General features: G+C 41.6%; 1 protein-coding gene across 1 annotated transcript in view; it reads right to left on the minus strand.

Annotated features, from left to right (window-relative positions):
- LOC123508939 (glutamate-gated chloride channel subunit beta-like) overlaps positions 1 to 14,929 on the minus strand; it is a 16,601-nt gene extending 1,672 nt beyond the window's left edge. Inside the window, exons 1-4 of the mRNA XM_045262972.1 lie at positions 14,908 to 14,929; positions 12,906 to 13,013; positions 3,049 to 3,227; positions 1,768 to 2,900 (exon numbers count right to left, since the gene is read on the minus strand). Of these exons, the coding sequence (XP_045118907.1) occupies positions 1,768 to 2,900; positions 3,049 to 3,212 (1,297 nt within the window). The 5' untranslated portion in view covers positions 3,213 to 3,227; positions 12,906 to 13,013; positions 14,908 to 14,929. The remainder of the gene's footprint in view (positions 1 to 1,767; positions 2,901 to 3,048; positions 3,228 to 12,905; positions 13,014 to 14,907) is intronic.
- Between the last annotated feature and the right edge of the window lie 1,497 nt (positions 14,930 to 16,426).

Genomic DNA, 16,426 nt, shown 5'->3' on the forward strand with positions numbered 1-16,426 from the left:
TAACCTAACCTTACTTAACCGAACCTAACCTAACCCAACGCAACCAAACCAAACCTAACTTAACCTAAACCAATCTAACTAAACCAAGCCTAACCTAACCTATAGCCCAATCTAAATCTAACCTACCCTAATTCAACTTAACCTAGCCCAGCCTTTACCTAACACCCTAGAGTCCCACTTGTCACTGCTTTCACTCACGATATAAACCATTCCTGCCTCGTTTTTTCTTCCAATGAACGACAGCTTACCTACTTAAACACACACACACACACACACACACACACACACACACACAAAGATTTCATTCACATACACAGACAAAGATATTAACATACTTTATACGTCAAAATGGCAAGGATTTATGTTTGAGTCGTAAAGAGAAGTAAATTATTAATCCCTGTGTGTCGAAACTTGCGTGGTGGTGGTGGTGGTGGTGGTGGTGGTGGTGGTGTCGTCATGAGTCGCGTGTGCAAACGATGTATAATTCATTCGAGCACCTGGCATGTAGTTAATCGTGCGTGTGCATTGTTGTCGTTATTCTTAATGTTAGTGTTGGCATTGGTGGTGGCGGTAGTGGTAAAGTAGGCTAGTAGTGGTAGTAGTAGTAGTAGTAGTAGTAGTAGTAGTAGTAGTAGTAGTAGTAGTAGTAGTAGTAGTAGTAGTAGTAGTAGTAGTAGTAGTAGTAGTAGTGGTAGTGGTGGTGGTGGTGGTGGTGGTGGTAGTAGTAGTAGTAGTAGTAGTAGTAGTAGTAGTAGTAGTAGTAGTAGTGATAATAGTAGTAGTGGTGGTGGTGGTGGTGGTGGTAATCTTAGTAGTAGTAGTAGTAGTAGTAGTAGTAGTAGTAGTAGTAGTAGTAGTATATGAAGTAAAAGGTAAAAAAGAAAAGGAAAAGGGATAGGAAAAAGAAAGGGAAGAAAGAAGAAAAAGGAGCGAGAACAAAAATAGAAATAAGAACAACAAGAAGTAGCAAAAGAAAGAAGGAAAACAGAAGAAAAATAGTAGTAGTAGTAGTAGTAGAAGTATCCTGTCCACGGTCCGAGTGTAGGTTGGGCTTCCTCACTCGGGGCAACGGTTTCCTAGCGGGTGGGCTTTGAGATAGGAGGTACCTTAAAATTATCCCCTTTAGCCCAGAAATTCCCGTGAAAAAGTCCACATGGTATAAATTAAAAAAAAAAGTAGTAGTAGTAGTAGTATATGAATACGAATAAGACTTCTTTGCATTATATTATTAAAAAGTAACACCAAAACTCTTGAATCAATGCGCGTTCCTACCTGTAGCTCATGCATTTGTTCAGTGGGACTCGCAGCGAGTGTCCCCAGAGTGTGGCGGCGTGGCGTGGGCGGGATGGGTATGGGAGGGTGAGTAGGGAGGGATGGTGTGGTGTGGGGCGGTGATCAGGCGGTGATTTGTCTTGGTCAATTTTGAGTTATTTCATGTCCTTTATTGTGGCTCGAGTGTTACTTGAGCTATTGATGCTGTTTTTTTGTTACTGCTTCCTCCTCCTCCTCCTCCTCCTCCTCCTCCTCCTCCTCCTCCTCCTCCTCTTCTCCTTTTTCTTTTCTACTACCACTACTACTACTACTACTACTACTACTACTACTACTACTACTACTACTACTACTACTACTACTACTACTACTACTACTACTACTACTACTACTACTACTACTACTGCTACTACTACTACTACTACTACTACTACTACTACTACTACTACTACTACTACTACTACTACTACTACTACTATTACTAATGTTACTACTCACCCATGTCCACGCTGTTGTAGGGAGGTAGGGCGGCGCCGCTGCTGCTGGTCACCACAAGGGAATGGCCCAGGCGCTGCTGTGTGCCGCCCTCCAGGTTGACCAGCGAGTAGCGCGGCTGCCACACGTTCTGCGCGTCGGCCTCCGTCAGGATAGTGCCGTTCTTGTTAAGCCTGAGGTGACGCATCCTGAGGCGGCTGTCCGTCCAGACGAGCGAGACGCGGAACTCCAGCGTAACGGCCATGGCGATGTCGTCCACGTCAGCGATGCGGGACAGGGTGAGAGATGGTGTCACGGTGAGGGGACCTCCGTCCACCCCGGGTGGCGGCAGCTCCTTCTGCAGGTGATCCTTGAGCTCCACCACGCCGCACATCTCCTCGTCGCTGCCGTCGCTGCAATCGTAGCGGAAGTCACACCGCAGGTCGCGCGGCACGCAGTCCCCGGTGCTGCAGGTAAACTCGTTGTCTTCGCAGGGCGACAGGCTGAGTGGCACCACGGCGCCCCTGGGATGACCACACAGGCCGCGCCACGCCTCCCATGAGTGCCTGCCCAGCGGGTAGTCGTTGTCGGTCACGGCCTGTGTGGCCAGCAGCGTGGCGTTGGTCACGGCGTCCACCACCGCCCACTGCTTGTGCTGCTCCTGCCACAGCATGACCTTGTCGTAGTAGCCGCGGAAGAAAGGGCGGCCGTCGATGTAACCCTGAGTCCTGAACCGCATCCGGAACTTTGTGTCGAAGCACAGCCCGCGAAGATACAGGAAGGTGGACCGCTGCACGTGACACGCGGCACACCGCCTGTTAGCGCAACGGTCGCCATCCCAGAAGCCGTCCAGCTTCATGGAGGCACAAAAGTAGGAGGAGGCTGCGTTCACCGGCGGGAAGTTGCTGTAGGAGATCTGCTCGTTGTTGTGGAATTTCCTCCAGACGCCGTCCTCCGCCCTGTCTGTGATGCCCAGCCACAGCTTCCAGGCGGCGGTGGGCACGCAGGCGTCGTGGAAGGCCGGCAGCTGGTCTGCCAGGCGCTGGTTGTCATCAGCCGAAGTGGGCACGGCCAGGCTGGCGTTGAGGCGGCGACACAGGCTGCGGGCGTCCCCCAGGGTGCGCTCCTCAGGGAACACCACGTGATGCTGGGTGTGCCTGGGGCGTGGAACACGAGTCTCTCAGGCTCTGAGTTGGCTCAGGAGAAGAAAACCATATGAAACAAACTTAGACACACGGACTTCACCACATGAGTGATGGAAGGGAGTGTTAAGACACACACACAGGGCACTGGTGGGTTACCTACTGACACAGGGAGGGGAGGCTGTGTTGGGACGCCCGCACGCCCACCTCCTCCAGCGAGAAGGTATCGGAGGAGAACAGGTTGCCGCGGCCAGGGTCCCTGCAGCCCGCCATAGCGCTCACCTGGGACGGAGACAACACGCGGTCCCACAAGGACACCTGAGCCATGTCCCCGCGGAAGATCTGTCCAGGGAGAGAGAGAGAGAGAGAGAGAGAGAGAGAGAGAGAGAGAGAGAGAAATACTGACCATAGTTACATGAATTAATCTTATTATATGTAGGGAAGGTGAGGTAAGACGGACCACTTAACAAAGTATTGAGTCTAGAAACAACATTTATATGATATTTGGTAGTTTGCGAGTTTGTGGTGGTGCTTTGGGATGTTGTCTTTGAAGTCCTCACCCGGATCACGGTTTTTAAAGGAAAACAATGAAGCACAAGAATTTTCAAAATAATAATTTTTACTGGGCAAAAAATAAAATGATGGGGTAAGACGAACCTCCAGGGGTCAATCTTACCCCGCAAACTGAATATGAAGAAACAAATCCTAATTGGCATAAAGCACAAATGAAGAACTCTTCCTCGTCATCATTGTATCCTTTCACATTCCCCATGAGCCAAATTTATTGTTACAAATCAAACGAACAAACAAAAAACAAAATAAAAAAAAACTCTCCTCATCATCATCTATCCCTGCACAACTTAATGACATAAATCACACACATAAACCTCTTCCTCAGCATCATCACCATCTATCCCTGCACATTGCTCATGAGCCCAGCTTTTGCAATTACCACAACAAACCCACCCTTCCCCTCTCATGGGATCCATCTTGCCCAATTATAGTAAATATTCAAATGTCGAAACGTTTACCAAAGTATCTATGTTTACTATGCCAATATATGGGATCTATATATAATGTATACACTCATGGGCATGTATAACATAAATCATTATGATAACTATTTCAATATAAAACAAGCAGTGTCTTACCTTGTGCGTATAACATCAGCACTGCATAAAATGACATTTTTTTTCCCTGTGAAGCGCAAGGGAAACTTATCGTTCCAACTTGCATTGATGTCATCATTGTTGGGCGACGTCAAGGACATCTAGAGTCAAATTTTGATACTTGCCCTTTATGCTTGGATTTAGAAGGGAGATTCCGTCTTACCCCATGGGTCCGTCTTACCCTATGCACCTTCCCCTACTCAAAAACAGAAACCATACAAACAATACGAACTGACATTCTAATATACATACCAACATGATGGTTAACACACATGGTTACACACACACACACACACACACACACACACACACACACACACACACACACACACACACACACACACACACACACACACACACACACACACACACACACACACACACACACACACGGCTCAGTAGCTCAGTGGTTAGAGCGCTGGCTTCACAAGTCAGATGACCGGGGTTCGATTCCCCGGCCGGGTGGAGATATTTGGGTGTGTCTCCTTTCACGTGTAGGTGCTCTTCACCTAGCAGTGAGTAGGTACGGGATGTAAATCGAGGAGTTGTGACCTTGTTGTCCCGGTGTGTGGTGTGTGCCTGGTCTCAGACCTATCCCAAGATCGGAAATAATGAGCTCTGAGCTCGTTCCGTAGGGTAACGTCTGGCTGTCTCGTCAGAGACTGCAGCAGATCAAACAGTGAAACACACACACACACACACACACACACACCCCGCGTAGTGTAGTGGTTAGCATGCTCGACTCACAATCGAGAGGCCCGGGGTCGAGTCCCGGCGCAGCGAGGCAAATGGGCACGCCTCTTAATGTGTGGCCCCTGTTCACCTAGCAGTAAATAGGTACGGGATGTAACTCGAGGGGTTGTGGCCTCGCTTTCCCGGTGTGTGGAGTGTGTTGTGGTCTCAGTCCTATCCGAAGATCGGTCTATGAGCTCTGAGCTCGCTCCGTAATGGGGAAGCCGGGCTGGGTGACCAGCAGGCGACCGAGATGAATTACACACACACACACACACACACACACACCGCCTAGTATAGTGGTTAGCACACTCGGCTCAAAATCGCGAAGGTCTGGGTTCGAGTCCCGGGTGCCGCGAGGCAAATGGGCAAGCCTCTTAACGTGTGTATCCCCCTGTTCTGTTCACCTAGCAGCAAGTAGGTGCGGGATGTAACTCAAGGGGTTGTGGCCTCGCTGTCCCGGTGTGTGGAGTGTGTTGTGGTCTCAGTCTATGAACTCTGAGCTCGCTCCGTAATGGGGAAGGCTGACCAGCAGACGACCGTGGTAAATTACACACACACACACACACACACACACACACACACACACACACACACACACACACGTATAGCCCCTGTTCACCTAGCAGTGAGTAGGTACGGTATATAAATCGAGGAATTGTGACCTTGTTGTCCCGGTGTGTGGTGTGTGCCTGGTCTCAGGCCTATCCGAAGATCGGAAATAATCGAGCTCTGAGCTCGTTCCGTAGGGTAACGTCTGGCTGTCTCGTCAGAGACTGCAGCAGATCAAACAGTGAAACACACACACAAAACCCCTGCCATTCCTCACATTCCCCTCTTCTCTCTTTTCAGATCTGGATTTGGTGATAAAACAAGCAGTGTCTTACCTTGTGCGTATAACATCAGCACTGCATAAAATGACATTTTTTTTCCCTGTGAAGCGCAAGGGAAACTTATCGTTCCAACTTGCATTGATGTCATCATTGTTGGGCGACGTCAAGGACATCTAGAAGTCAAATTTTGATACTTGCCCTTTATGCTTGGATTTAGAAGGGGAATTCCGTCTTACCCCATGGGTCCGTCTTACCCTATGCACCTTCCCCTACGACCGTGGTAAATTACACACACACACACACACACACACACACACACACACACACACACACACACACGTATAGCCCCTGTTCACCTAGCAGTGAGTAGGTACGGTATATAAATCGAGGAATTGTGACCTTGTTGTCCCGGTGTGTGGTGTGTGCCTGGTCTCAGGCCTATCCGAAGATCGGAAATAATCGAGCTCTGAGCTCGTTCCGTAGGGTAACGTCTGGCTGTCTCGTCAGAGACTGCAGCAGATCAAACAGTGAAACACACACACAAAACCCCTGCCATTCCTCACATTCCCCTCTTCTCTCTTTTCAGATCTGGATTTGGTGATAAAACAAGCAGTGTCTTACCTTGTGCGTATAACATCAGCACTGCATAAAATGACATTTTTTTTCCCTGTGAAGCGCAAGGGAAACTTATCGTTCCAACTTGCATTGATGTCATCATTGTTGGGCGACGTCAAGGACATCTAGAAGTCAAATTTTGATACTTGCCCTTTATGCTTGGATTTAGAAGGGGAATTCCGTCTTACCCCATGGGTCCGTCTTACCCTATGCACCTTCCCCTACTCAAAAACAGAAACCATACAAACAATACGAACTGACATTCTAATATACATACCAACATGATGGTTAACACACACACATCCACACACACACACACACACACACACACACACACACACACACACACACACACACACACACACACACACACACACACACACACACACACACACACACACACACACACACACACACACACACGGCTCGGTAGCTCAGTGGTTAGAGCGCTGGCTTCACAAGTCAGATGACCGGGGTTCGATTCCCCGGCCGGGTGGAGATATTTGGGTGTGTCTCCTTTCACGTGTAGGTGCTCTTCACCTAGCAGTGAGTAGGTACGGGATGTAAATCGAGGAGTTGTGACCTTGTTGTCCCGGTGTGTGGTGTGTGCCTGGTCTCAGACCTATCCCAAGATCGGAAATAATGAGCTCTGAGCTCGTTCCGTAGGGTAACGTCTGGCTGTCTCGTCAGAGACTGCAGCAGATCAAACAGTGAAACACACACACACACACACACACACACACACCCCGCGTAGTGTAGTGGTTAGCATGCTCGACTCACAATCGAGAGGCCCGGGGTCGAGTCCCGGCGCAGCGAGGCAAATGGGCACGCCTCTTAATGTGTGGCCCCTGTTCACCTAGCAGTAAATAGGTACGGGATGTAACTCGAGGGGTTGTGGCCTCGCTTTCCCGGTGTGTGGAGTGTGTTGTGGTCTCAGTCCTATCCGAAGATCGGTCTATGAGCTCTGAGCTCGCTCCGTAATGGGGAAGCCGGGCTGGGTGACCAGCAGGCGACCGAGATGAATTACACACACACACACACACACACACATACACCGCTCAAAATCGCGAAGGTCTGGGTTCGAGTCCCGGGTGCCGCGAGGCAAATGGGCAAGCCTCTTAACGTGTGTATCCCCCTGTTCTGTTCACCTAGCAGCAAGTAGGTGCGGGATGTAACTCAAGGGGTTGTGGCCTCGCTGTCCCGGTGTGTGGAGTGTGTTGTGGTCTCAGTCTATGAACTCTGAGCTCGCTCCGTAATGGGGAAGGCTGACCAGCAGACGACCGTGGTAAATTACACACACACACACACACACACACACACACACACACACACACACACACACACACGTATAGCCCCTGTTCACCTAGCAGTGAGTAGGTACGGGATGTAAATCGAGGAGTTGTGACCTTGTTGTCCCGGTGTGTGGTGTGTGCCTGGTCTCAGGCCTATCCGAAGATCGGAAATAATCGAGCTCTGAGCTCGTTCCGTAGGGTAACGTCTGGCTGTCTCGTCAGAGACTGCAGCAGATCAAACAGTGAAACACACACACAAAACCCTGCCATTCCTCACATTCCCCTCTTCTCTCTTTTCAGATCTGGATTTGGTGATAAAACAAGCAGTGTCTTACCTTGTGCGTATAACATCAGCACTGCATAAAATGACATTTTTTTTCCCTGTGAAGCGCAAGGGAAACTTATCGTTCGACAAGCGTCACTGAAGTTTTGGTGCGTGGCGTAACAGCGCACTGACACGCCAAACATCTACTGAAGTCCTGAGGGGAAATGAACCGAGAAATGCGTGGTGGTAGCATTTGATTTTTCGATAAAGTTCCTAGCAATTGAAGCGTGAAGTGGAGAAGAAAGAATTGGAGATTTAGTGATGTGTGATGTGATTCCAATACTACACATGTCAGGAAGGAATGTAAGGATAAGTGGTCAGTGGTCTTTCAGGAGGATATAAGGTAGACTTGAGTGAAAAAAAATGAAGACGAGTGAAGTGTAGTGTTGATGTAGTAAATATGAGTAAAAAGAATTAGTGGTGAGAGAGATGAGTTAAAGAATTGAGTAAATGAAGTGGTGTAAGAGGAAAGGTAAGTTGAATGAAAATAAGACGAGTGAAGAGACAAAGGAGGTGCAGTGTTGATATGGTAAAGATTAGTAAAAAAAAGTTAGTGGTGATAAAGATAGAGCATTAAGTGAAGTGAAATGGTCAAAGATAACGAGTTGAGTAAGTGAAGTGGTCTTAGAGGAATGTTGAGGAACAAGACTGGTTGAGTGCAGTGGTGATGCAGTAAAGGTGAGTAAAATAAAGTTAGTGGTGATAAAGATAAATAAACGAAGTAAGTAAAGCGGTTTTAGAGGAAAGTTGAGTAAAAATACATATATATATATATATATATATATATATATATATATATATATATATATATATATATATATATATATATATATATATATATATATATATATATATATATATATATATATATATATATATATATATATATATATATATATATATATATATATATATATATATATATATATATTGCGGTAATGATTAGTAAGATAAAGTTAGTGGTGATAAAGATGAATAAATGAAGTGAGTAAGTGAAGTGGTCTTAGAGAAAGTTGAATAAAAAACAAAGGAAGTGCAGTGTTGATATGATAAAGATGAGTAAAAGTGGTGACAGAAGTGAGTAAACTAATTGAGTAAGTGAAGTGATGATTGAGTAAAACACGAGTGAAGTGTTTGTATAGTAAAGATGAATGAGAAGAGTGACGAATAAATGAAGTAATGATAAAGTTGAGTAAAAATGAGAAAAAAAAGTAAGTGAGGAATAGAGTTAAGGCGGGTTCACACGTGTCAATGTGCAGCTGGAAATGCTAGCCGCTAGAACTATGGACAGAGCCCTGCTAGCCGGAACACAGTCACGCACAGCGGCTGGGAAGCATCGGCTGGTTGGCTTACATTTCTTATAAGAGTGTTCGTCTTAACAAAAGGCTATGCACAATTGCGATCAAATTAAATCATGACAAGTATTCAATCCTCACCTCCAACAGCACCCAGCACAGAGGGAAGCAGACATCGAAAAGTGGTAGAGATCTTATCAAAATAGTTGTAGTATGTAGGCATTTTTTTGCTGTACAACTCATTTTTGGGGTCGTAAACCTGCTATTTGTCCCTCATTAGCTCGAATATCTTCCTCTGTACCTCTGGACACCACATGTTCAAACCTTCCATGACGTCACAATGTAAACAAACCCGCTAGAGGTCGGAAGAAGACCAACGTGTCGGTCTTGTTTTATGTCTAGTTTTTCCATCCGCTAGGCACCAAAATCTAGCCGACAACTCTAGCGGCTAACATTTTCAGCAGCAAATTGACACGTGTGAACCGGTCTGTAGAGTAAGAAGTCCAATTAATGAAGTTATATAAAAGATAGGAATTCAAATAAGCGAAGTGATAATAAGGTAAAGATAAGTAAGAAAAAGAAATGGCGAAATAAAATGCGGTAAAAAAGAAAAAGATGAGTGAAGTGATAACAAAGGAAAGATAAGTAGAAAAAAAATCGAGGAAAATGATAAGATAAAGAATGAATGAAAAAAAAAATAACTGAAACGATAAAAAAAAAAATGTAAAAATCGAGAAAAATAGATAAAAAAAAATGAATTAATGAAATGATGACAAGTAAAAATATGTAAAAAAAACAAAAATCGAGAAATAAAGAAATGAAATAAAGATGAATAAAAGAAACGAATAAATGAAGTGATGATAAAATGAAATACAGTTGCAAAGAAAATAAAAAGAGGAGAGTGCTGTCTCTTCATCTCCGAGTGCTGATTGTTGTGGCTGAGTGCTGAGTGGTGTGTGCTGACTCCCTCCCATCTTCACCTCAGCTGTCTGGACTTGGTGAGTGTTGCTTTGTGTTTTTGTCTATTTATTGCTATTTTTTCAGATATTTGGTGAGTTTTGCTTAATTTTTTCTGTTTTATTGATTTATTTGTGGTTATTTTTGTGCTTTTCAGATTCAATTAATATTTTTTTCTGTTTTATTTATTTTTTTCACATTTTTTTAGATATTTGGTGATTTTTGCTCCATTTTTGTATTTGTTTCTATTTTATTCATCTATTTGTGGTTATTTTTGTTTTTTTCAGATTCAATTAATATTTTTTGTTTTACTTTTTTTTTTTTTTTCAGATATTTGGGGATTTTTGCTTCATATTTTTCCTGTTTTATTGATTTATTTGTGGTTATTTTTGTGTTTTTCAGATTCAATTAATATTTTTCTGTTTTATTTACTTATTTATTATTTTTCACATTTTTTCAGATATTTGGTGATCTTTGCTTCATTTTTGTATTTGTTTCATTTATTTATTTCTTTGTGAATATTTTTTTCTGTTTTATTTATTCATTTATTACAATTTTTTCATGTCATTTTTTTTAGAGAGATTTCGTGAGTTTCATTTTTTTTTTTTTTTTATATTTCATTAATTTTCACATTTTTTTCGAGAGATTTGGTGAGTGTTTCATTTTGTTTTGCTTCTGTTTTATTCATTTATTTCATTATTTTGTTATTGCTGAGTTCTGTTTTTCAATTTTTTTTCAGGAATTAGTGTGTGTTGCGCTTTGTTTTCTCTGTTCCTGCTTTATTTATTTGTTTATTGTTATTCTGTTTTATTTAATTATTATTGTTTTTCTTCTTTTTCAGTGACTTTGGTGAGTGTTGCTTCATTTTTTCTCAATTTTTTTTTTTTTTTGTTTATTCATTTATCACATTTATTTTTGTGTGTTTTTTTCAGATTCGTTGAGTGTTGTTGTTTTTCTTGTTTTGTTTATTTTTGTTCGTTTTTCAGTGAGTGTTGCTTCATTTTTTTTTCTCTATTTTTGTTTTGTTTATTCATTTATCATTTTTACTTTCAGATTCGTTGTTGTTTTTTTTTCGTTTTTTCATTCACTTAGGCGAGTCTTATTTCGTCTTTTTCTTTTTTTTTTCTTATTTATTTGTTATTTTTATTTTTGTGTATTTTAAGATACGTTGAATATTTTTTTTTTTTTGTCGGTTTTTCATTGACTTAGGTGAGTGTTGCCTTGTTTTCTCTGTTTCTTTGTTTTGTTTATCTATCTATCGTTGTTATTTCGATGTATTTCATGATTCATTGAGTATTATTATCATTATTATTATTATTATTATTATTATTATTATTATTATTATTATTATTATTATTTGTGCGTTTTCAGTGAATTATGTGAGCGTTGCTTCGTTTTTTTTCAGTTTTGTTTTGTTTTGTTTTGTTTTGTTTTGTTTTGTTTTGTTTATTTTTCGTTGTTATTTTTGTGCTTTTTCAGAGATTTACGTGAGTGTTGTTTGATTTTTTTCCTGTGTTTTTTTTTATCTGTTTATCTGTTATTATTATTTTGTGTGTGTTTCAGTGACTTACGTGAGTGTTGCTTTTATTAGTTTATTCACTATGTCTTATTCATCTCTTTATGTATATTTTCTTTTTTTCTGATTTAAAAGAATGTTCCTTTATTTTTCTTATTGTATTTATCTATTCATTATCATTTCTTGTGTGTTATTTTCAGCGATTTTGATTCTTTAAGTTCATTCTCAGACAGTTCAACGTCTTACTATGATTATATTCTTCAAGTCCATTCTCAAACAGTTCAACGCCTTACTACGATCATATTCAACCCTTTTAGTACCACGACAAACTCCCACTCCATTCTAGATACCATGAAATCTATTAACTTTAAGACGATTTTGTTGTCACGGAGCTTTTAAACCCTTCAGTACCATGACGCATTTTCATATTCACTCTGCTGGTGATTTTATACAGCTTCAGAAACTTATGTAGGGGGGGCAAGAATAGTGAAGACTCTGCCCATTAATCTTCTGAGCTCCATAGACCCTTCCTGATCGAAATATAATGGTCTAAATGTTAACAAATCTCAAGGTAAAATTGTGTCTCAGTATTGAATGGGTTAATGACTACATCTAACTACTTGTCAACTACAATTGTATCTTCGTTTACTCTATTGCTGATTAAGAATTGTTGGTTGGGTGAAAGTTTAAAAAGTGTTTGTGTTGTTGGAAGGGTTGGCGTGCTGTGCGGAAGTTACTGGTGGTTGTCAAGACTGCTTTCAGGACTCCACTGATCGTTCAACAAGTATTCAGCATCACCAGAGACAAAAAGTACCATTTGGAAACTCTATAGTTCATCTCTGTGTTCTTTTGAAATGATCGTGAATGACAAAAATACCCATAAAAACTCAATTATTTATCTTGTGTCCTTCGAAAATACTACTGAATGGCAAAAAAAACATAAAAAATCCAGTTATTCATCTTATTTCCTTAAAAAATAGTCCTGAATGGCGCAAATATCCTTAAAAAGTTATAGATATTTGAGGGCCTTAAAAACAGCAGTGAATAGGAAAAAAAAAACCTTTCAGAACTGAATAATTTTGCTTGTAGTCTTTTAAAATAGTCTAAAAAGGCAAAACTCGCCCTTGAAAACCCAATTATTTCCTCGTTCTACCTTCCAGAGCGTTATTGTGAACCTACTACTACTGCGTCTGTTCTATATTCTCTCTCTCTCTCTCTCTCTCTCTCTCTCTCTCTCTCTCTCTCTCTCTCTCTCTCTCTCTCTCTCTCTCTCTCTCTCTCAGTACCTGATTTTTATCAAAGCCGCCCCCAAGGTTGTCCTGCTCCTGCCCCAGCACGAGGGTTCCGTTGAGGGGACACGGCCACTTCCCCGCCAAGGGACCCCGGAACACAGCCTGGCGGGGCGGTAAAAGGATGCAATGTTATTAGTAGACACACAAGCGTACCTCACCTCACCTCTGCTCATCTCACCTCACTTCACCTCACCTCACCTAACTTAACCTAACGTAACCTAACTAAACCTCACATCACCTCGCCTAACCTAACGTAACCTAACCTAACCTAACCTCACCTCACCTCACCTCAGCTTATCTCACCTCACTTCACCTCACCTCACCTAACGTAACCTAACCAAACCTCACCTACCTAACCTAACCTAACAAAACATAACATAACCTTAATCTCAAATAACCTAACCTAACTTCACCTTACCTCACCTAATCTAACCTAACCTAACTTAACCTAAAATACATAAACAGACATTCATGCTACATACGCACATACATACATATAAACAGAGACATAGGCAGGTAAATGTAAAGACAGACAGATAGACAAGTCAAGACATAGATAGGCAGACAGACAGAGAGACAAATAGACAGATAGGAATGCAAAAAGACACACACACACACACACACACACACACACACACACACACACACACACACACACACACACACACACACAAGTATATACGCACGCAAAAAAAACATGAATGAAAAGGAAAGTTGAATTGTAAGGGAAAAAAACAGACTGGTAGTAGTAATCACTGACCTACAAACAGACAGACAGACACAGATGAAGATATGAAGCTGGAAAGACAGGATTTTTTTACATTTAACTTCCTCGTAATTCACTATAAAAAATTGACTCTCTCTCTCTCTCTCTCTCTCTCTCTCTCTCTCTCTCTCTCTCTCTCTCTCTCTCTCACACCTGGCAGGAAATAATCAGCTGTTCACGTGATCTTTGCCTTGCTCTCACTACCTGTTCTATTTTGCTATTCTTGTTTACTCTTCATTCGCTCTTCCTATTTCCTCACCTTCAGCTGCCTCACTACCTGCTCCCCACCTTGCCTCACCGTCCTTCCCTTATTCTCACCTTTCCTCACCTGCCCTCACCTGCCTCGTCCTTCTTCTACTCGTTATTTTTGCTTCTTTTATCTTTCCTTTTTTTCCAGGTAACTTTTTTTGTCTTCCCTTACTTCTGTTTCTTTGTATTATCTTTATTTATTCTGTTATTTTCTTTTTCGTCTTTTTCTTCATCATCTGTTTTGTTTCCGTTTTTATTTAATTGTTCTCTTTTTTGATTTTTCATTCATCTTCCTTTGTTTTGTCTTTATATTCCTCTAAGTGATCCTTTTTTCATCTTTTCTTATTCCTCTCCCTATGTTTCATCTTTTTCTTTTAATTTACCCTATTTTCATCTTCCATCCCTTTTCTTCCTCTGCTTATCCTGATTTTCCATTTCAGCATCTAATTTTATTCCCATCTTTCCTCCTTGTTTACTTATATCAGCATAAACTTTAATGATTGTCACCTTTCACCCATCTATTCACCCATCTATTCATCTATCCTCTTATATCCTACTCCCAAATAACTCTTTAGCACATCCTACTCTCTACTTAACCATCCGTCCCACAGTCTTATTAAACCTCTACCCTTTGCTGACAACCCTTAACTTATACTGTTACCAAATTGTCATCTCTCGTCATGTAAGAAACGTATACATCGAAACCTCTCGAGAACTCAAATTCATATAGGAAAAGTAATAATAATAAGGAGCAGACTAAGTAATCAGGTTGCCAGTGCATCAATAGGGAGCTTTGAAGGGTCAGCAAGGTTTGATTAAGGAGTAGACTCAGTAATCAGGTTGTCAGTTCGTCAATAGCGAGCTTTGAAAGGCCACGAAGGTTTGAAAATGGGAACGGAATAGATGGGTGTGTTATGTGCAGGGAGTGACATGGTGCATTGTTAACTCATTAATTCCACCTTCTATTTGTGCCCTCCTTACCTCTCCTTCCCAGTAGAGCGTGTAGGTGGAGGTGTCAAAAGCATGGCACACGTGACGCCACACCTCTGGGTAGGGTTCCCACGGGGCAGGCCGCTCTGCTCCTTATTGTCAAACCAGGTGTCGAAATAATTGCCGTTGTTACCTGTAGAAGGCGACGAAGGGGGAAAGAGTTAAGGAATAGTAAAAGATAATTGTGAAGAGTGAGACAACGAGGTGAAAGGAAAACAAATAAAGAACTAAAGGGGGAGTTGTAAAAGATTGAAGGAAAGAGATAGTGAGGACAAAGTAATTACAGAAAATTGTGAACAGAGAAAGTGAAAAAAAAAAAAAAAAAAAGATGACATGTTGTGAAATGAGAAGAAATGGTGAAATGGATGGAGGATAGAAAGGGAATGATGAATATACAAGAAGAGATGATAGGGAATAGAAGAGGTATTATAAAGAGACTGGCAAAAATATAAATAAAAAAAGGGGATAGAGATGAGATATAGAATTGTACGAAGATGAAGGCTAGAGATGATAAAAAAGAAAAAGTACAACGTAAAGAATAAGAAGAGACGATAAGAAAGAAACGAGAAATTGTAAAAAAGAAAGAAAAAAGAAAGTAATCAAGAAATGAAGAGGAATTGAAATGAAATCTTAATAGTGAAGAAATAGAGCAAAAAAGAAAAGAGGAGACAGATAGAATAGAATAGAATAGAATAATAAAAAATAATAAAGATAAGAAGGAAAAATACAAAGGGAGCGATAATAAGGAAAGAAGAAAGAATTGATAAAAGGAGGAAGAGAGAGTTGAAAGGAACAATAAGAGATAAGGAAACAATAAGGAAGAGAAGAAAAAAAGGAGAAAATAAAATAAAACAATGCATAAGTAATGAAATGATAATGAAGAGGAGAGAAAAATCACCAGTTCTTTGTATTTCCTACTTATTAAACCAACTTTCTTTGATCAACTATTAAACTACCAATTAATATTCACACACACACACACACACACACACACACACACACACACACACACACACACACACACACACACACACACACACACACACACACACACACACACACACACACACACACACACACACACACACACACACACACTATTCAATTACTTTTACACGCTTTGTCACCTTCACCTAAATAACTCACGTCACTCTGGTGTTACGTTACGTCGCACACACACACACACACACACACACACACACACACACACACACACACACACACACACACACACACACACACACACACACACACACACACACACACACACACACACACACAGTAGCTCAGTGGTTAGAGCGCACCAGATACACGATTCCCCGCACACGTGTAGGTGCTGTTCACCTAGCTCCAGTTGTGACCTGTTGTCCCGGTGTGTGTTACTTATTCAAGAATCTACACACACACACACGCAACACAAGAATAAGACTCCAGTTGATGCATTGTTACTTATTCAAGAATCTATGACGCAATTTTGGAATAAGATATATGAGAGAGAGAGAGAGAGAGA

Source organism: Portunus trituberculatus, chromosome 25 (assembly GCF_017591435.1).
Source record: "Portunus trituberculatus isolate SZX2019 chromosome 25, ASM1759143v1, whole genome shotgun sequence".
In the NCBI taxonomy this organism is placed as follows: Eukaryota; Metazoa; Arthropoda; class Malacostraca; order Decapoda; family Portunidae; genus Portunus; species Portunus trituberculatus.